We start from the raw sequence: 20929 nt of genomic DNA on the forward strand, positions 1-20929 counted from the left end.
GATGTGCATTTCTATTCTAGATACATGCATTATATATTTCTGAAATAGACTGAGAGGATAGGGAGAGTGCATGCTTCTCTTTCAGCATATCAGATGACAATGTTTGAAAACATATTCTGTTGCTTTCGCAATAAAGTTAGTAGACAGGAAGCTAGCTGTCTACCGTGTGTTCTGATCAAGCTGCTTGGACGCATCTGTTAGCAGTTCACTAATATTTGCTTTCTTAGTCCATTAGGTAGAATTAGTTTTCAGAGATCCCAAATTCAGTACCAGTGGTATTTGCTGAGTTTTGAGGCGCATATTGATATTCTAGATATAGTGATTGGAATCAGGGCCAGGTGGATTCATTGACTGTGAGATGCTTGATTGTGGTTGGTAACCTGGGCCAATCAGGGTGCCCTGGCTGACAGATATTAGCAGAAGATTCAGAAGGGATTGGCTTTGAGCTGGTTGGTCAGAGCCCATGTACTCTGCACATGTAAATAAAGGGTGATGTGGTGACTAGATACCAGCCTCTTGTGCAGTTATTTCACTAGAGCATGTCAGTATAAAAACAGGAAGTGGTGTTGGGTGTATTGATAAAAGACACCAGGACTTGATAGGATCTATCCCAGAATGCTGAGGGACGCAGGTGAGGATATTCTTGGGACGTTCCATGAAATCTTTTTATTCTCTTTAGTCTCAAGGTAGGTCACAGAGGACAGGAGAGCAGGTAACATTGTTTCTTTGTTTAAGAAGGGCGACAGGTATAATCCAGGAAAGTACAGGCTAGTGATCCTTAAATCAGTGCAGGGAAATTGAATCGTTCAATCCATACAGAGAGGAAGCAGGCCCTTCAGCTCATCAAGTCCACACTGACCCTACGAAGAGCACCCCACCCAGACCCACCCCATCCCTGTAACACTGCATTTCCCATGGCTAATCCACCTAATCTGCACATCTTTGGACTGTGGGAGGAAACCAGAGCAGCCGGAGGAAACCGACATGGGGATTTATGCAAACTCCGCACAGACAGTTGCCCGAGGGTGGAATTGAACCCAGATCCCTGGCACTGTGAGGTAACAGTGCTAACCACTGAGCCACTGTGCTGCCCCCAACATGGCCACCCCAATCTTGGAGAAAAGTCTTAGGGATAGGATTTACTCACGTTTGGAAAAATATGGACTTATTAACAAGAGGGAGCATGGCTTTGTGCAGGGAATGTATCTCATGGACTTAATTGAGTTTTTGAGGAAGCGACAAAGATGAATGATGGAAGGCTGGCCAGTAGATATTATCTATATGAGCTTAAGCAAGACCTTTGACAAGGTCCCTCATGGCAGGCTGGTACAAAAGGTGAAGTCACATGGTATCTGGAGTGAGCTGGTAAGATAGGTACAGGACTTATTTAGTGCAATACAAGATAGTAGTGGTAGAAGGGTGTTTTTCTGACTTGAGATCAGTGACCAGTGGTTTTCCACAGGGATTAGTGCTGAGACCCCTGTTGTTTGTAATACACATAAATGATTGGAGGAGAATGTAGGGTAGCCTAATTAGGTAGTTTGTGGATGACATAAAGATTGGGGAGCTGTGGATAGTGAGCAGCATTTAAAGTTTTTGAGAAGATTTGTAGCTCAGATTGTGGGTGACATTGTAGACTTGCTCACCGAGCCGGTGTGTTTGATTTCAGATGTTTTGTTAACCTGCTAGGTAACATTGTCAGTGCGCCTCCAATGAAGCATTGGTGTTCTGTCCCACTTGTTATTTATATGCCTCAGTTTGCTGGGGTGTTGACATCACTTCCGGTTCTGTTTTTCACACACTAGTCACCTTACCGTACATCAGAGACGACCCACAAGATTACTCAGACCCCTAGTTATCAGGGTAGCCCACAAACCAACAATCACCCTGCGTCAGCTACTGAGGAGCGTAAAGGATCCCATACCCACAACCAATAAAACTAACATAATATACAAAATACCATGTAAGGAATGTGAGAAACATTGCATTGGTCAAACTGGAAGAAAACTGACAATAGGGATACATGAACACCAGCTAGCCATCGAGAGACATGACCAATTCCACTGGTCTCAATACACGCGGACAAAGAAGAACACAAATTCGACTGGCATCACACATCCACAATAGCACAAGCCAAATGGAAACATGCCAGGGAATTCCTGGAGGCCTGGCATTCCAACCGGAACTCCGTCAACAAACACATTGAACTGGACCTGATATACAAACCACTGAAAAACAGAACCGGAAGTGATGCCAACCATCCCAGCAAACCGAGGCATATAAATAACAAACGGAACATCAATGCTTCATTAGAGGCGCACTGACGGTGTTACCTAGCAGGGTGACGAAACGTCTGCAATCAAACACACTGGCTCAGCAAGCAAGTCTATAACCTCAGTGAGGAGCATTTCCAGAGGATACAGCAGGATATAGATAGGATGGAGACTTGGGTAGAGAAATGGCAGATGGAGTTTTATCGAGATTAATGCAAGATTTATGCATTTTGGAAGATCTAATGTAGGAGGGAAGTATTCAGTAAATGACAGAACCGTGAGTAGCACAACATACAGAGGGATCTAGGCATACACGTCCACAGTTCTCTGAAAGTGGCAAAAAAAGTGGTAAGGTGGTCATATGACAAGCTTGTCTTCTTTGGTTGGGACATAGAGTATAAAAATTGTCAAGTCATGTTGCATCACAGAATTTTAATTGAACCACATTTGGAATATTGTATTCAGTTCTGGTCACCACCCTGCCAGAAGGTTATGGAGGCTTTGGAGAGGGTACAGAAGTGATTTACCAGGATGTTGGTTTGGAGGGGGTTATCTATGAGGAGAGACTGAACAAGCTTGGTTTGTTTTCACTTGAACGTCGGAGGACGAGAGGCGATCTAATAGAAGTTTACAAAATAATGTGAGGCATGGATAGAATCAGATAGTCAAAGTCTTTTTCCCAGGCTAGAAATTTCAATTAATGGGGGACATTGGTTTAAGGTAAAAGAGGGGAAGTTTAAAGGAGATGTGAGAGGCAAGTTTTTTTTTACAGAAACTGATAAGTACCTGGAATGAGCTAACAGAGGAGGTGGTGGAGGCAGATACAATAGCAACATTTAAGAGGCATGTTGACAGATATATGACTAGGCAGGGAATAGAGGTATCCAGACCATGTAGAGGCAAAAGACATAGTTTAGAAAGGCATCATGTGTTGGTGCAGTCTTGGTAGGTCAAAGGACCTGTTCCTGTGCTGTACTGATCTTTGATCCTTGTTCTTTGAAAGGCTGACTGAGTGAGATAGCGGGCTTCAGCAAGATGCACTGCTATTTGTATTATTTCTTGAAGAAAGAGCTGGAATTATGCGGTGTTTTCTCACGCGTGATGGATGTCCCAAAATGCTGTGCAGGCAATGAAATAGGCTCACTGTTATAATGTAGGTAATGTAGCAGACAATTCGTGGGAGCAGGAGTGCGCCATTCAGCTCCTTGAACCACCATTCTAGATGGTGACTAATTATCCATGCCAATGTTATCATGCCCCTTTATTGTTAATGTATTGGCCCTGGCAAGAAATTCAACTCACTGCTTGACAGATGCATAAAATATGCAGTGAGTTGCTCCAGAAGTAGAGGGGGTCCTTGCTGGATTTCTCACATGATTCTATCACAAAATATGCGATAGCCCACGACATTCAGGTGCCTACAAGATTCTGCCATTTTTGATTTACGTTGGTGCCAATTGTCCAGATTTTAATTCCAGAATTACTTATGATTGTTTGCACTGTACATTTTGATACTTAAATCTTTGGGATATGAGTGATTGATGTTTAGATCTAATAACGAAAAGAAAACCCAAACAAACAGCATCCCAGGATCCATGAATCCCATTTGTAAGGTAGAAATCCTGCAGGACGATGCATCCTATGCTCTGAACTTTTTTGTTAGCACTTTGCTTTCTTCTTAAATTCATCTTTTGACAGGCTGTGGATTACAAGGCAGTAAACCAATTATTTAAAGCTAAGCTTGAAAGGTTTTTTTGAGCCCCAACTTGAACTCTGAGATTCAGTCACTGTCTTGAACTCATTCTGTTACCTGTTCTCATAAATAAAAATGCGGAGATTCAATTAACAGCTAAATGTAATCGAAGTGAACTTTTCAGGGTTTTGCTTTCTGTGAAACTAAATTATGATGAAAGCGTTGTTTTTACTCGCAGTGAAATAAGGACCACTTCTGTCTTTTATTTTGTTGTATAATTTAGAGAAGGTTCACTAGGACGGAGGGATTTTCTTATGAACAAAGGTTAAATAGGTTGGGACTGTACTCGTTGGAGTTGAGAAGACTGAGAGGTGAACTCATTGAAAGGTATAGGATTCTCACGAAGCTTGATATGGTAAATGTTGAGAGGATGTTGCCTCTCGTGGGAGAGTCTAGGACCAGAGGACATTGTCTCAGAGTAAAAGAGCACCAATTTGCGACTGATATGAGGAGGAATTTCTTTCTGCAGGTTGAGAATTTTTGAAACTCCTTGTCACAGAGAGCAGATGTCCTTGTGTAGATTTAAGGCTGAGATTGGATCTTGATCAGTATTGGAATCAAGGGTTATAGGGAAAGGGCAGGAAAGTGGACGTGAGGAATGTTGGATCAGCCATGATCCTTTTTAATGGTAGAACAGGAACGAGAGGCTGAATGGCCTATTGATGTTCCTGTTTCTTATGGTCTCATGATGGATAGAAGCCAATTCATAGGATTTTATAATCGTACAACATGGGGGAGGGCCATTCAGCCCACCATGTCTGTGCTGGCTATTATTGCTTCACCGCTTAGTCTTCTTTGCCCAGCAATAGTTAATCCAATCTCCACTTGGAAGCTACTGTTCACTCTGCATTCAGTACCTTTATCAGGCAGTGAGTTCCCAAATCTCAGTCACTCCTCACCCCCTGTTTAACCCACCTGTCGCTTCTGGTTATTTCACCAATCAGTGAGGAAGCTGGTAAAGTAGTGGTTATCTCACTCAGCGAGTGATCCAGCTGAGATGATCCTTTGCTGATCAGAATGCTGCTTCTCAATCTTCCTTCTTCAGGTACTTTGCAGGACGTGCAGAATGTCTGGTTCACACTTAAAGGTATCTGATGTATTAATTAAAAGTCACAGCTTACAGGAATTGATGAGGTGAAATAAATTGGCTATCTTCAGACGAGGTACTTTTTACTACAGGGCAAAAGAAGCTCCTTTCCTTCTGAAGGGGTCCAATGGCTTATTATTCAAACATTTGCACCTACATGTTATTCAATCTGCTGGGTGGGAGCCAATTACTTCGTTGTTGCTGGCTGAAGCTCTATTAGTACATAGCTCCCTGGCTCCAGCCCATCAACAAATAGGGTTTCCCCATTGGTTGCAACAATGGTCTCAGGTTATCCTTCAATGATCCTTGGTTTTTAAAACTGTTCTTTTCCCATTTGAATCTCCAATCAAAAGTATATCACCTTTACAGCTGATAATGCCCTTCTGAGGTTTGACATGATGAAAAAAGCCCACCAAATCCACCAGAAAAAGCACTCAAATTGGCTCGTATACAATCGAGCAACACTTAATTTTCAAAGTTAAAGAGCAGTTGCTTTCCTGCTGGATTTTTTTCTATTAATCCAGAGACCCACATAACATTCTGGGGATTTGGGATTGAATCCTGTCATGGCAGATGGTAGAATTTTAATTCAACAAAAAATCTGGAATTAAGAGTCTAATGGTGACCATGAAATGCTTGTAGTAAAAACCCGTCTGGTTCACCAGTGTCCTTTAGGGAAGAAAATCTGCTGCCCTTACTCGGTCTGGTCCACGTGGGACTCCATGCCCACAGCAGTGTGGTTGACTGTTAATTGCCCTAAATGCTGGCCTAGTCAGTGGTGCCCACATCCTATGAATGAATAAAAATAAAAGGTTACCTTCTCAATGATATGTGAGTGAGAGAGCGCCCCAGGATGGTATCACCGTCTCTCCAACATTTTAAATTTTAAAATAACAAAATGTGTTGTTGACAATTGAGCCAACTGAACCAAAGTGTTAGGGAGACAGTGGGGTATGGTGCGTAAGTATGGGATGGAGGGTTGCTGTAAGCCCCAAACATCCCTGGGGCAGTGGCATCTGTTTGCCACCTGGGGGCCACTTCCAGGCAGCGGCACTGTTCCAATCAGCATCTGACAACAGGCCTTTGTAGGCCGCTAACTACCTCAAGTGGCAATCCACTCCCTCCATCTGCTCTTACTAGCTCCCCCTGCAGGATGGTTGTGATGGAGCTTGGAAACTGACATGCTCGTCATAAATTTACACGTGTGTCTGTTGCCCCTATTGGGGCCTGTAATTCAGCACTAAGTTTCCAAATCATGAAGCATCAATGATCATTAAATATTGTCTAATCATAAAGGAGAATCGCTAGATATTACTTCCTTAAGTGCTTCCACTTCACTAAGGATACATGAACTGTTTACGGGTGTAAACTCTCACCCAGCAAGAGCACGATCCTGCAAATGCTGGAAATCTGACCCAAAAAAAAAACAGCTGAAGTCGCTCAGCAGTTCAAGCAGAATCAATGGAGATAAAAAGAGTTAACATTCTGGGTTGCTGACTTCCATCCAAACAGTTCAGTAGTCGACCTGTTAACTCTGTTTTTCTCTGCAGGTTCTACCTGAATTACTGAGCAACTTCAGGTCTTTTTTTTTTTTTTTTTTTGTTTTTATCTCATTATCCAAAACTAGAGGACATAAGTTTAAGGTGAGAGGGGAAAGATATAAAAGGGACCTATGGGGCAACTTCTTCGTGCAGAGGGTGGTGTATGGAATGAGCTGCCAGAGGAAGTGGTGAAGGCTGGTACAATTACAACATTTAAAAGGCATTTGAATGGGTATATGAATAGGAAGGGTTCAGAGGGATATCAGCCAAATGCTGGCAAATGGGACTGGATTTATATAGGATATCTGGTTAGTATGGATGAGTTGGATCGAAGGATCGATTTCCATGCTGGACAGCTCTCTTACTCTGTGACCCTGTATGGGTAAGATGCTGTCAGTTCAGTCATCCCTCAAATCTGTTCACTACCACCTTCCCTAATACTTCTGTTTGTGATTCCAGTCTGGCGACTTCACCAATTGGAATGTTTTTGAAAGAACCTTCATTGTGAACATGGAATCTCAGAATTATGACAGATGGGATAAAGGCCATTTGGCCATCTTGTCTGCACTGGCTCACCAAATGATCATATCGCTCAGTGCCATTTTCCTGACTTCTCCCAAAAGCTGCAACATTGTTCCTTTTCAAGGTAACACTCTAACCCCCTTTTGAATGAACTTGCCTCCACCAAAATCTCAGGCAGTGCATTCCAGATCCTAACCACTTGCAGTGAAAAAGCTTTTTCTCATATCACGTTCATTGCTTCTTTTGCCTATATAAATCTGTGCCCTTCATTGCTGATCATTCAGGAGTGGCAACAGTTTCTCCCTATCTACTCTGTTCAGATCCTTTGTGATTTTGAATGCTTAAATTTACGGGGATGTAGTGGCATAGTGGCAATGTCAGAGGTCTAGTAATTGAGAACCCCAGGCTAATGTTCTGATTGCTTTATTTGTCACATGTACCAAAATACAGTGAAAAGCTTTGTTTACGAGCAGTACAGGCAGATCACAGCAAGCAAAGGATGTGCAGATCAGAACAGATTTAGAGGGATACAGGCTACATAAGATTACATTATTTGAGGCTAGAGTCCATTTAAAAGTCGGATAACGGCCAGAAAGAAGCTGTTCCTGAACCTGCTCGTGCGTGTGTTCAGCCTTCTGTATCTTCTGTCTGACGGAAGAGGTTGGAGGAGTTCATGACCAGGGTGCGATGGGTCTTTGATGAAGTTGGCTGTGGCAGCGAGCCATATAAATAGAGTCCATGGACGGAGGGTTGGCTTCCGTGATAGTGTGGGCTGTGCACATCACCTTCTGAAGTTTCTTACAGTCCTGGCAGCGCAATTGCCATACCAGGCCATTATGCACCTGGACAGTATGCTTTCAGTGGTGCATCTGTAGACGTTGGTGCGGGATCTTATGGACACGCCAAATTTTGAGCTGCCTGAGGAAGAAGAGGCGTTGCTGTGCCGCCTTGACTCGCATTTATGTGGAAAGTCCAGGATAGGTTATTGGTTATTGTCACTCCGAGGAACTTGATGCTCTTCACGCTCTCAACCTCAGTTCCGTTGATGTAGATGGGGACGTGTTATCCTTTCTTTCTGAAGTTGATGATCAGTTCTTTAGTTTTGCTGGTGTTGAGAGATTGTTTGTTTTCATTGTACCATGTCACCAACCCCTCTATCTTCTTTCTGTATTTTGACTCGTCATTGTTAGATATCTGTCCCATATGGTGGTGTTGCCAGCAAACTTGTAGATCGCGTTTGTTCAGAATTTGGCAGTGCAGAAGGGTTTGAATCCCAACCCATGAATGAAGAAATTTTAATTCAATTAAGAAAAAGGCTAGCCTTAGATGACCATATAACCATGTAATGGGTTGATGTAAAAACCCATATTCTTTGGGAAGGAAATTTGCTGTCCTTACCTGATCTAACCTACATGTGACTCTAGACCCAGAATGATGTGGTTGACATAGGCAATAAATGCTGATGATGCCCATGTCCTATGAATTAATTTTAAAATGTCAGGTTTCCACTTAGCCTTCAAAGAAAAGAGTCCTAACTTCTCCGATCTGAAGTTTGTAACATCCCTCTCTATCACAACTGGCTGTACTGACTCAGATGTAATCTGTTATATAACTTCCAATATTGTAATTGCTAACAGCTGTTAAGGATTTTAATTTTCGAGTGTAGCCGTTAGTAATTGCCTGCAGTATATGACCAGTGTTGATCATTTTGGCACAAAACTGGTGTCCTTTTAGATTCAAATGTTGTATAATGCAATTACTCAAGGTCAGAAATGCAGTGCTTTCTTCAAAAGTCATTGTGGCTGTTTTGTACAACCAGAGGCTCTGTGAGAATGCGTTTGATAGAACAGAAGGTCTCGAACTGATGGAGATTTTTCTCCTTAGTTTGGCCACATGTTTTGAATAATTGTGCACTGGAAATATGTTAGTCTCTTAATCTCTTCAGGCCCGTGCTGCTTAATATCTAAAGCTTTGCTGCCTCTGCTGGTTGCCTGCAATACTACAGCTGATGGCCAGGTAAAGATTTCAGATTTCTACTCAGAAATCTATTGAGGGTTTATTTTTCCACACACTTCTCCAGTGTGGTACCCAGGGTAGAAATGAGGATGTTATCGAGCAGCTCAATAAGCAATGTATTGTGGCTAATAGATGGTCAAAGTTTAGGAAATTTTGTACGTGCCCTGAGGGAGAATTATTTTGCCACATTTGGATGCAGAAGGAATTTTAGTCAGGAAAGGGAAGGGGGATGTGAATTTATCAAGAGGTTGTGTTGTATGTGATTGTGATGGTAGGAATAGAGAGTCCATTTGGGTCAAGGGGTTGGCTGAGAGCATGTGTAGCAGTGGTTAAGAGAGGACAGGAAGTGTAGAGGAGGGAGTTAGAGTGGGGTGATGAGAAGATATGGGAAGTTGTTCATTGAACAGACTGAAGGAGGGGAAAGGTTAGGAGAGTTTGATGGGAAGTTTGGACATCTGGCAGAATTTCCCTGGTCAAGGCAACCTGATTAATTTACAAAAAGCTTTGATTTTTGCTTGAGTACTTGTAGCATAACTTAGATCTCCATAGCTGCACGGAGCTGTGCATTGCGAGGAACTTTTCTATAGAGTTGCAAATTCAGTTATGTAGCATTAAGACTTGCATCTGCATTGTCGACAGTTTTGCCCTTGGGCTGAACACACAGACCTTCCATAAATTGGGAGTGTGTACATCCCAGTGATTTGTGACATACATAAACAATTATACTTTAGGAAACACCTTGGCTAAGGGAGGGGAAAATCCTTCATTCTTAACTTGACATTCCAAACTGTTCAGCAACATATTTCAACAGAAACTTTTGTTCGTAAATAAAGGAGTAACCATTCATTTTTAAACTGGAAAAACTGATAATATATAATTTCATCGGCAAGCAACAACTTGTCTTACAAAGGCTTCAGCTGAGGAGCAGTTGAGAACTCTTGGTCCATTCTCAGTGGAGGTTAGAAGGATGAGGGGAGATCTGATTGAAACTTATAGAATGCTGAGAGGCGTGGATAGTGTGTATGTGGGGGAGATATTTCCATTAGTAGCAGAAACTAGGACCCAAGGGCGCAGCCTCAGAGTGAAGAGAAGATCCTTTAGAACTGAGATGAGGAATTTCTTCAGCCAGAGGCTGGTGAATCTGTGGAATTCATTGACACAGAAGGCTGTGGAGGCCAAGTCATTGAGTGTCTTTATGACAGAGATAGGTTATGGATTACTAAGGGGATCAAGGTTAGGGAAGTAGGCAATAGAATGTGTTACGAGATATGCCTTTAAGAAGGATTTGTTTTGTCATGTTTCTTTTGAAAGCAAGCGTTGTAAACCTTAGAGACAAGCTGTCTGCCCTGAGCCCAGCAATGTAGCTAGCTTTGGTTTTGTTTTAAAGTTGGAAGGATAGCAACAGCATGAAGGGGTCGGGTCAAGCTCCTGCAGAACCAGGGTTTCAGTTTAACTTTCAGTAGCCGTTGAGGTTTGGAAGCTGCTGTCCGCTTCTCCCTGATACAGCAAAGTGCTTGAGTTCTCTCTCATTCTTGTTTTCTCTTGATGTTCTTTCCTCCTGGACTGGAGAAACATTGCATGTGAGACAATCTATTTTACTGAATTTTCCTCTGTCAAGGGTAGGTTAATGGGATGTTACTATCTTGGAACAACTAATCAGTGGTGGTTAATATATTATCTTAAATATTTTGATAAAGTTACAGTTAAGCTAATCTTTAAAAATTCTTATTTTGTCTGTGTTTTAACTTATTGTGTAAGAATACAATGTGTTTTGCTTCAAGCCTGGTGGTTTGACCAATTGAATTACATCCAGAACACAACGTCTTACACTTGTCTTCAAAAATAAGAAAAAGTGGGAGTCTAGGCTATCTTCTTAACATATTTGGAGGAGGTTTAGTCTGGTCCATAACAAATGGGATTGGGAAATATTTCGCCCATGATGAAATGGCTGAACACAGTCGATGGACTGAATGGCCTAATTCCATTCCTATATCTTACGGTCTATGTGTCTTGCATAAAATGAATCTCCATGGCAGCACAGTGGCTGTATTTTACGAGACTGAAGATCCAGAGGATCATGCAAATAAATCAGAGGCTTGAACTTGAATCCTTCAACAAAATTTAACTTCGGTCAATTAAATAGATCTAGAATTCTTTCTCGTTACAAATAAACAGGTAGTCTCATCAATGGCTATGGATTACTGTAAAAGCTCACCTGGTTCTGATGTCCTGAAGGGTGGGAAACCTACAGTCTTTACCTGGTTTGGTCTGGCCCTGCCTGACTGTCAGCGGTGTGGCTTTCTACAAATGGAGGTGGCCTGAGCATTCTGCCCTGTTGTAGCAAACTGTGGCACTTGCAGGATTTCAAGAAGGTGGCTGACCATCACTTTGTCAAAGAGAATTAGGATGGCCAACAAATGCTGGTCTTGCAAGTGATGCCGACATCTTGAAAATGAAATTTCAAGAAATTGTAAGGTACCATAATTACCTTATGATGAATCAATTTCAGAAACAGACCACAAGCCTTGTGTTAGCTGCTATTTGTTGATGTAATGTCTCAGCTTTTTTTTTCCCCATTCAGTCACAGAATGTACGTTTATTGCCCATTCCTAACTACCTAGAGGTTTTCATGTTGCCTGTCTCCATGAGTCTCTATTGTTATGGGTCTAGAGTCCCATGTAGGCCAAATAGATATAGATGGCAGATTTCCTTCCCTGTACAACATTAATGAACCAGATAAGTTTTTTCCCAATAATCAGTGCCATTAGTCTGTCTTAATTCCAGATTTGTATTGAACTCAAATTCCATCATCTGTCATGGTGGTGTTTGAATGTGGCTCATTGCCTGGGCTCTCTGGATTAATCTTCTAGCAATAATACCACAAGGCCATCACTTCCCCTTAACTTATGTTACAGGGTCAAAATTTTGAATTCAAGTTCTCTGCTATATTCATAGTGTCATTCATAACTGACTTCAACTTTGTTTGATAGTATTTTCCACAGGATTCCTTCTGATCACCAAGTTCTACTTGACTAGTGGAGACTGTAGCTTGCCTTGCCTTATTAGTAACTTGGCTCTTTTTAACGCTGCTGTGTATAGCTAGGTTCACCTGTTAAGATGACCACCAAACTGTCTGGTTTCATTTCTGCAGTGACGGTGAACAGGGCGTTCAGTCCGCGCCATGAGGAAAAGTGGGTGGAGAGGCGCCTGAGGTCATCCTCTGAGGGCACGTCGGGACGGCGATTGAGTCATGGAGTCCGAGATGGGCGAGTTGAAGAATTGCATAGTCTAAAGGGGCAAAGAGCAGGTTCGTCATCGTCCAAGATGAACAGCATGGTAGGTGCAAAGAGCTCTGCAGTATTACCAATTTCACGTTAAGTGTAATGAAACTGTATCTGTGATTGAACATTCATAGGATGGGAGGTGATGGCCTCATGGTATTACCACAGGACTATTAGTTCAAAAACTCAGCCAATGTTCTGAGACCCGGGTTCAAATTCCACCGTGGCAGATGGTGGCATTTGAATTCAATAACAAGAATCTGGAATTAAGAGTCTTTTGATGATCATGAAACCATTGTTGATTGTCGGAAAAACCCATCTGACTCTCAAATGCCTTTTATAGAAGGAAATCTGTCATCCTCACCAGGTCTGACCTCCATGTGACCCCAGTCCCACAACAATGTCTTAACTACCCTCTAAGCAATTAGGGACGGACATTGAATGCTGGCCTAGCCAGAAACGCCCTCATCCTGTGAGTTATTAAAAAAGGCAAATTAATGGGCAGGATCCCGACCTGAAACATCAACTTTCCTGCTCCTCTGATGCTGCCTGGCCTGCTGTGTTCTTCCAGCTCCATACTGTGTTATCTCTGACTCCAGCATCTGCAGTTCTTGCTATCTCTGATGTGATAATGTTTTATTTACATTACTTCCTAAGACCAACATCTTGCTCCATTTTTGTCTGGTACTCTGATCAATGATCAGAAACTGCAGTGAGGTTTCCAGGACATGAATCTGGTCAATAGCTTCCCTAGGAAGGGTCTGGGAGTTTGAGAACTGCACGTGTAACCCAAAGTGAACAACCTGCTCTGTGTGCAGTAGGTGGAGGTTTAATGTAGGTCATGGGCTCAACACCAAACGCATCATTACAATTTACAGCGCAGACGGTGAAGTCAAGTTGAGCTTCGGGTAGGAAATGCTGAAACCAATGACCTTCAATCATTTTTGTACGTTTGAAGGAAAATTAAAGAGAATGAGAAGAATGGAAGTGGAAGCTCATGTCATGTTTCTGGCTCAGCAGATCTTTGAGATGAATGGCATGCTCGTTTTGAACCAGTCTACGTCTGTGGGGAACCTCTAGTCGTGCATATTTTTGCAGCCAATTTGTATTCGTCAGCATCTGGGGATCCTGTGTAGGTTGTATTTGACAGTCACACACATCTTTCATCATTTCAACTTCAGTGTAAGATATACCTGTCTCTTTATGGCAGGAACCTGATTGGGTCGGTTGCAATGCCAGTTTCACACAGTTGCTCACCATTAAACTCCTCATCATTTTTAACCCATTCTGTCAGCTTCCCAGCAGACAGATTAATTTAGTTTAAATTCAGGACCAAAATGGGCAGGTCAGGCCTCAGGAAAAGCCACACTACTAAGCTCCAGGGAATGTAAACAGAGAAGGAGGGCATCCAATAGGAGCAGGCCGAACTTTTAAGGGGCTTGACAGTGTGGATGCTGGAAAAAAAAATGTTTCTTCCATCTGGAATTGAGAACACAGAGTCTTAGTCTGGGAATAAGGGAATGAGATGAACACAATATTGAAGGAGAAAATCACTGTCAGCTTCATGGCTTGAAGACGTGAATTGGCCAATCTGGCTTCTATTTCTTCTGGATGCAATCTGTTGAAGGGGTGAGTTTGATGGATCAACAAGTTCACCTTCTGTATTTTATGTTCTTAATGCTTCTCTCTCTCTGCTGGAGGGTTATGTAAGTTTTATTTTGCAGGACTTTGGTGTGTGTTCATCAGCATGCAGTTTGTTTGATAGGACATTCAAAATGCTTAGTATTGAAAGCTGGCCTGACATGTTTTGCTTTAAGTGTGTACAGGAAGCCTGGCCTGGCAGGAAGAATAAAAGGGCTGAATATTATTTAAACGGAGAAAGTCTGCAGAAAACTGCAGGACAGAGAGATTTGGGATCCTACTGAATAAATGATTCCCAAAAAGTTACCATCAAATTCAGCAGGCAATAAGGAAGGCCAAAACATAGTTTGCTGGAGAAACTCAGCAGGTCTGGCAGCAACTGTGGAGAGAAAGTAGAATTAACATTCTGTTAATGACCCGTCTTCAGAACAGGGAAGACCAATGGATTGTTGGTCCTTATTTCAAAGGGAACAGACGATAAACCAGGATAATCTTGCTAAAGGTATACAAGGAACAAGTATGAATACATCTGAAATACAGTGAACAGTTTGATAAGCCTTTTCTGAGGAAATTGGAGGCAGACCAGAGAAAGTTCACTAAGCTGATCCCAGGTATGGAGGGATTGTTGTGATGATGAGAGGTTGAGTTGATTGAAGTGTAGAAGAATGAGAGGAGACCTCATTGAAACATACAAGATGCTTATGGGATTTAACAGGGTAGCTGGTGAGAGGTTGTTTCCCACTGTGGGAGTCGAGGTCCGGAAGGCATAATCTCAAAGTAAGAAGTCACTCATTTAAGACAGATGCAGAGGAAATCTCTTCTCATAGAGGGGAATGAATCTGTGGAATTTTCACCACAGAGGGCTGTCGAAGTCATTAAATATTTTCAAGATTGAGATATATTTTTAATCAGTAAGGGAATTGAGGGTTATGGAGGTAAGGCAGGAAAGTAAAGTTGTGTTTTATTAGATTAGCCATGATCTCATTGAATGGCAGATCAGATTTGATGGGCTGAATGGCCTACCTCTGCTCCTGCATCTTGTGCTCTTGTACTGTTTGAAATGCCCAGTCATCCTCTTACATTTATCTTGCTTTGAACTATCCCAGCTTCAGTGGGAAAGCAATGACCACATTTAGAGTACTGAAAATTCCTATTATGCAACAAATCCCTTGAAATTCAGATCACTGATTGAGGTGGTGACTATTATTCATTCCTGGACAGTGAGCAGACAAGAATGACTTAGATATGGGCAGGTAAAGAAGGCCCCAGGGAAAAGTAATATCGGATTGACATAAAGGCTGTTCATGGTCAATTAGCTATTTTATAAGCTATTCCTATTACGCACCCTCATTTTAAACCTCAACATCACTTAAGGGATTCACACAGTATTTTGATTCTTCATTGTTAACTGGGAATTTTGCCCACTGTTTAGGAGAAGTTTATATAATGGTGTATATGCATGGCTGCTTAATGTCTGCCTTTAGTGAGATTTGCTGTAATTCCCACAGCACATGGTAGGATCATTTTACATTGATTTAAAAGTGAATGTACAGTACAAAAAGCGTTCAACCTAATTGTCTACGTTGGTATTTGAGTCCCCTCTCAGATAACTCCCCTTCACTTGTCTAACATATCTCTTCACTTCATTCTCCCTCATGGACTTATGGAATTTCCCCTTTCATATATTATTCCATTCTCTGATTTTCAGTGTGGTTTTTCTTGCCCCATTCTCTTCACTGCTTTGAGGATTTTCCTACTCTAGGGAGAGGTGAAGGAGAAGGCAGATATCTACCTTCCTGGTGTCAGCCAATCCCCAGAACCTGAGGTGAGTGTTCGTTCTCCACACACGAGCTCGGGCTGTTTGAATCCTGGAACTCTCATTGCCTTGCATGATGTCAGCATGTGTCAAGCAGGCAATGTGCATGACATTTTAGTGGTCAGGTCTGGTGTTATTATCAGCTGTTATTACCTCCTAATTAAACATCATAATGAATTGTATTCATAAAATGGTTACAGAGGGAGGCTGTTTCACCCGTTCTGTCTATGCTGACTCTCTACGAGTGTTTATGTTAGAGCCACCCTCCAGCATCTCCCCATAATCCTGCATTTTCCTTTTCAAATAATAATCCATTTTCTCTTCAATGCCTTCATTGACCCTGCCTCCTCCACCCTCTCAAGGAATGCATTCTGCATCTTAAGCACTCACTGTGTGAAAATGGTTTTCCCTCATGTCTGTTATGGTATAATAAAATTAATTTGTATCATGACGTTAGTGAGATGGAAGACACCAATCTAAACTGAACACGTGAAGAGAGACGTCTTGGACATTGCACTAGGGCTATACTTGAGAACCAACTATGTACAGATGTAATGTTTCTTTTTTTTAAAAGATACATAAGGAGCTGAATGGCCTTGCTCAGAGTCATTAAGCATGGAAATTTGGCACATATCCCGTTAAACCTTTCCTATTCATACACCCGTCAAAATGTCTTTTAAATGTTGTGCCTGTATCTGGCATTTCTTTCCGTATACGAACCATCTTCAAATCCCTCGTTTTTCTCCACTCACCTTAAAAATATGACCCTAGTTTTGAACTCCCCCACTATTGGAAAGAGGCCTTTGCTATTCACCTTATCTCTGTCCCTCATGATTTTATAAACCCCTATAAGGACACCCCTTAACTTTCTACGCTCCAGTGAAAAAAGTCCCAGCTAACCCAGCCTGTCCTTGTATAAAACCCTCCAGTCTGGGCAACATCCTTGTAAATCTCCAGTTTAATAATATCCTCCCTTACCAGGGCAACCAGAACTGTTCACAGTGCTCCAAAAGTGGCCTCACCAACATCCTGTACAGCCTTTAATTTGATGTACCAATTCCTATACGTAGTGATCTGCCTTCTTAATCACCCTGTCAGCCTGTGAGGCAACTTTCAAAGAACTATGTACCTGTGTATAATTGTGTAAATCCTGCCCTTCTTTGTTTCACCAAAATGCAATATGTTGTATTTATCCAAATTAAACTCCATCTGCCAACTACAGATAAGAAGCAAGCAGTCTCTAGAATAGTGTATGTGCAGACACCCATGACCCAAGATACTCCAAATTGATTTCTCAATGTGCAGGTATTGGTATTGACTTAAAATACAAGATGAAACATCTCCATTGTTTTGTTTACCAATGGCATTTGTGTCATTTGGTTCTCAATGACTCTATTAATGGAAACTGTTTCGCTCTGTGTTGAAGTATACAAATTGTGATGTTTTGACTAGCAACATACCAATGATCAATAAAGGCAAAATATTGTGAATGCTAGAAATCTGAAATACAAATAGAAGGAGCTGGAGGAAACTAAACAGGTCTGGCAGCAGCTGTGGAGAGAGAACTAGTTAATGTTTCGAGTAGAGTGATGTTCACAAATGATTTAAACTTGGATATGATTTGAGATACTTCCACTTTTGAATGTATTTATCGAATTGGTAAGTTGTTAGCATCTATAGCACACCTTTCATGACTGCAAGAAATCCTGAAGCATTTTACAGTATATCATGTGCTTTTCAACAAAACTCCCTGTTTATAAGAAATAGGAGCAGGAATAGACAGTATGACCCTCCAAGCTTGCTGCACCATTCAGTGATCATGGTCGCAAACTCCATCTTCCTGCTCACTCCCCTGATCCCTTGATTCTCTGAGAGAGAAAATCCTCTCTCAGCCTTAAATATATTTAAACAACTGTCTGGATTAGAGAATTCTAAAGACCCTTTGAGTGAAGAAATTTCTCCTCAACTAAGTCAAGTTTGGTCTCTTATCCTGAGACTATGGCCCCCTGTTTTAGATTCCCTGAGCAGCAAAAAATCTCTGTCTATTCTGTCAAACCCCATCAGAATCTTGTATGTTTCAATGAGTATGTTTCAAACTCTAGACGGTGTCGACCCAACTCATTTCAACTTCTTACTATAGGATGACCTGTTCATCTCTGGGTCCAACCCATTGAACTTTCCCAAAGTAAACCCAAGGAATTTTCTTCTTATCCACCTGAGAGAACTGGCAAGCGGTATCACATCTTACCTGACAGTTGACTGCTCTGAAAGTGCAGCACTTGTTCAGTTACTGCCCTGAGATGTCTGTTGTGAGGGAGTGATGTTCTGTCAGATGTGACAATTTTCTGAGGAGATATTAATCCAAGGCTCTCGAGCATGTAAATATCATCCTGTGAATGTTGCTGACAATCTGTTTCCCTCACCGAATATCGCTTTTATCAAGTTTCTGGTCATGATCATACAGCTGTTTGTGGAAGGTTGCTATGTTCAATTAGGCTATTACGTTTCCTGTGTTACAACGGTGACTCCATATGAATGCAAGGATAAATGTGTTCAGTCTTTTGGACTACAGGCTATTTATGAATGTCGGACTCCTGAACTTGATCCTATATATGTCTGTAATTTTGAAGACCTGATATAGGAACATTTCCTGTACTTAAGAATTGCTGTTTTGCACTGTTCTGCATTGTGTTCTGACTTGTGTACAAAACGACTTGCAACTCTGGCACTGCCTGTAATTCTATTTTATAGCAGCCATCATATTCCTCATTGTTTCTGCATTAAAAAAAACTAAGCTTACATTTTCATTAAGAATTTAGTTTCTGGTGCAGCAAAATTAGATTAAAAAGATTAGATTAAATTAGATGCAGCAGATTATGGAACATTACTTGAAGTGTGTTTTATTTTTGTTGGCTTCATTGAATTATAGAATTAATCATGCTACACCAATATCTGCCACAAGATGGTGGGGAAAGACTGTGAATGATGATGAACTAAAAGCTGTGTCAGAGCCTACATCTAATTTACTGGTCTGTCTGCGTATTCAAATTCTTGTAGCAACATTTCATGAGGTCCTGCAAGTTTCCTGATGTTGCTCTTGGTCTCTGCTATCTCGGGCAACTTTCTGACAATTTGAGAAACAGAAGTCGCAAGGGACTCTGAGACTGAGGGAATTATTCGTTTGATCCCCTTCTTGTTAGACAGTCTGTTGGGATTGAGGATGGGATCTGGTTCAGTGAGCTACCTGCAGATGCTGCTCTGTGGCTCTGGTTCTTGTAAATTAATACAGCAATAATTTTCCAACAATACACGCTGTGCGTGTATAGTGTGGTATTTGAACCTGTATGTTTGTTTCTTTTGTGAGCAAGAAATGTCCAAAGGAACGTAAGATTCACTTGAAGAAATGACCCTTTTTTTAAATTCGTGTGTGGGATATGGGTGTCACTGACTGGATCAGCATTTATTGCTCATCCCTATTCGTCCTTGAACTGAGTGGCTTTCTAGGGCCATTTCAGAAGGAAGTTGAGTTAATGGAATTGCTATGGGTCTGGAGTCATATGTAGGCTAGACTGGATAAGGATGGCAGATTTGCTTCCCTAACGGACATTAGCGAACCACACAGGTATTTTCTGACAATTGACAATGGTTACATGGCTGCTTTTAAACTAGTTTTTAATTACATATTTTAAAAAAATATTAATTTATATTTGAACCTGTGTCCAGAACATTGAACTAGGACTCTGCATTACTAACCCAGTGACATCATCACTGCACCACAGCCTCCAAGCAGTTTTCAGAAAAATGACCTCAACTTTAAGTGAAAACTTAGTGCATATCATCATCAAAAGTATGGATAATTCACAGTTTTATACTTCTGTCTCAATGCCCTTCATACCGACATTAAAGGTGGGACTTCATTGTCTCAGGCTGTCCCTCCGTATTGAGGATGACTTGCTTGCATTTTGGTTTGAACCGGTTAAGTCCAACAGATGATATGCAGGCTCTGTCACTTAGGGGAGATGGGGTTGGAATGGTTGAGGAGATGGGTTGTTTGGAGGTTAGTGCGCTCCGTACCTCCTTCCTCAACTTCATTTTCTGATGTGTTTGCTGCTGTCTCTTTTGGCAACTTGCAAGTTAGGGAGTCCCATGAGCTGGGGAGATTTAATTTCTTACAACAAAGGACTGAAATGGATAGCAGCATGTGCAGGCTGCGTTAAAGCTCACTGCCAGCATGCCCCTGACTGTACAGTTCTATGAGACCGACAAATGCTGTACATTGACATTCTCCAGTGATCTGTCAGACTCTGTTGGGTGTCCGCACAGAAATCAGAGAGCAAGAAAAAATAGTATTTCTGTCCCACATTTTAGAATTTTGGCATGTCCCAATGATTCTGGTGGCTGTTGTACTTGGTACTGGGTCGTAAAACAGTTGTGGTTTGATGCAGACTCTTTTGATCTAGTTCTCCCAACGGCTATCACAGAAGTGTTCCAGAGCACTGGAGTTGGCCCATTGCGTCTGTAGCAGCTCTTCATATGAGCATCATTACCTAGTACCAAGCTCTCGCGCCAACAATGTTGTAACACGAATCAGTTTCACCTGGTACACTTTCACCTGGTACAAAGTCTGGATATTATTATAGTAATGAGTTTAAATCTTTGCAAACTAAACAAACACTACAAGAACATATAGCTCAGAAACAGGCCATTTGGCACAACTAGTCTCTGGTATTGCTTATGCTCCACATTAGCCTACTCCAACTCTTACTCCATCTCACCCAAACCACACATCCTTCTGTTCCTCTCCCCTTTGTGTGCTTAGCTAGTTTTTGCTGAAGTGCATCTTATACTATTTGCCTGAATTACTTTGTGTAAAAGTGTATTCCATGTTCTATGTTTTAAAGAAAGAAACTTCTTTACTAGTTTTATTAGTGATTGTGGTGGGTTTAATGAGCCTTAATTTTAGACTTGTGTACAAATGGAAATATCTTCTGTATGATTA

The 20929-nt window shown here is 41.6% G+C and overlaps 1 protein-coding gene across 1 annotated transcript in view; it reads left to right on the top strand.

The window, feature by feature from the left end:
• The window catches only part of ccser1 (coiled-coil serine-rich protein 1), a 403876-nt gene that overhangs the window by 11069 nt on the left and 371878 nt on the right, over positions 1–20929 (top strand). The window contains exon 3 of the mRNA XM_048611607.1: positions 12344–12528. Coding sequence (XP_048467564.1) covers positions 12344–12528 — 185 coding nt within the window. The remainder of the gene's footprint in view (positions 1–12343; positions 12529–20929) is intronic.

Source organism: Rhincodon typus, chromosome 1, assembly GCF_021869965.1.
Source record: "Rhincodon typus isolate 14 chromosome 1, sRhiTyp1.1, whole genome shotgun sequence".
Lineage (NCBI taxonomy): Eukaryota > Metazoa > Chordata > Chondrichthyes > Orectolobiformes > Rhincodontidae > Rhincodon > Rhincodon typus.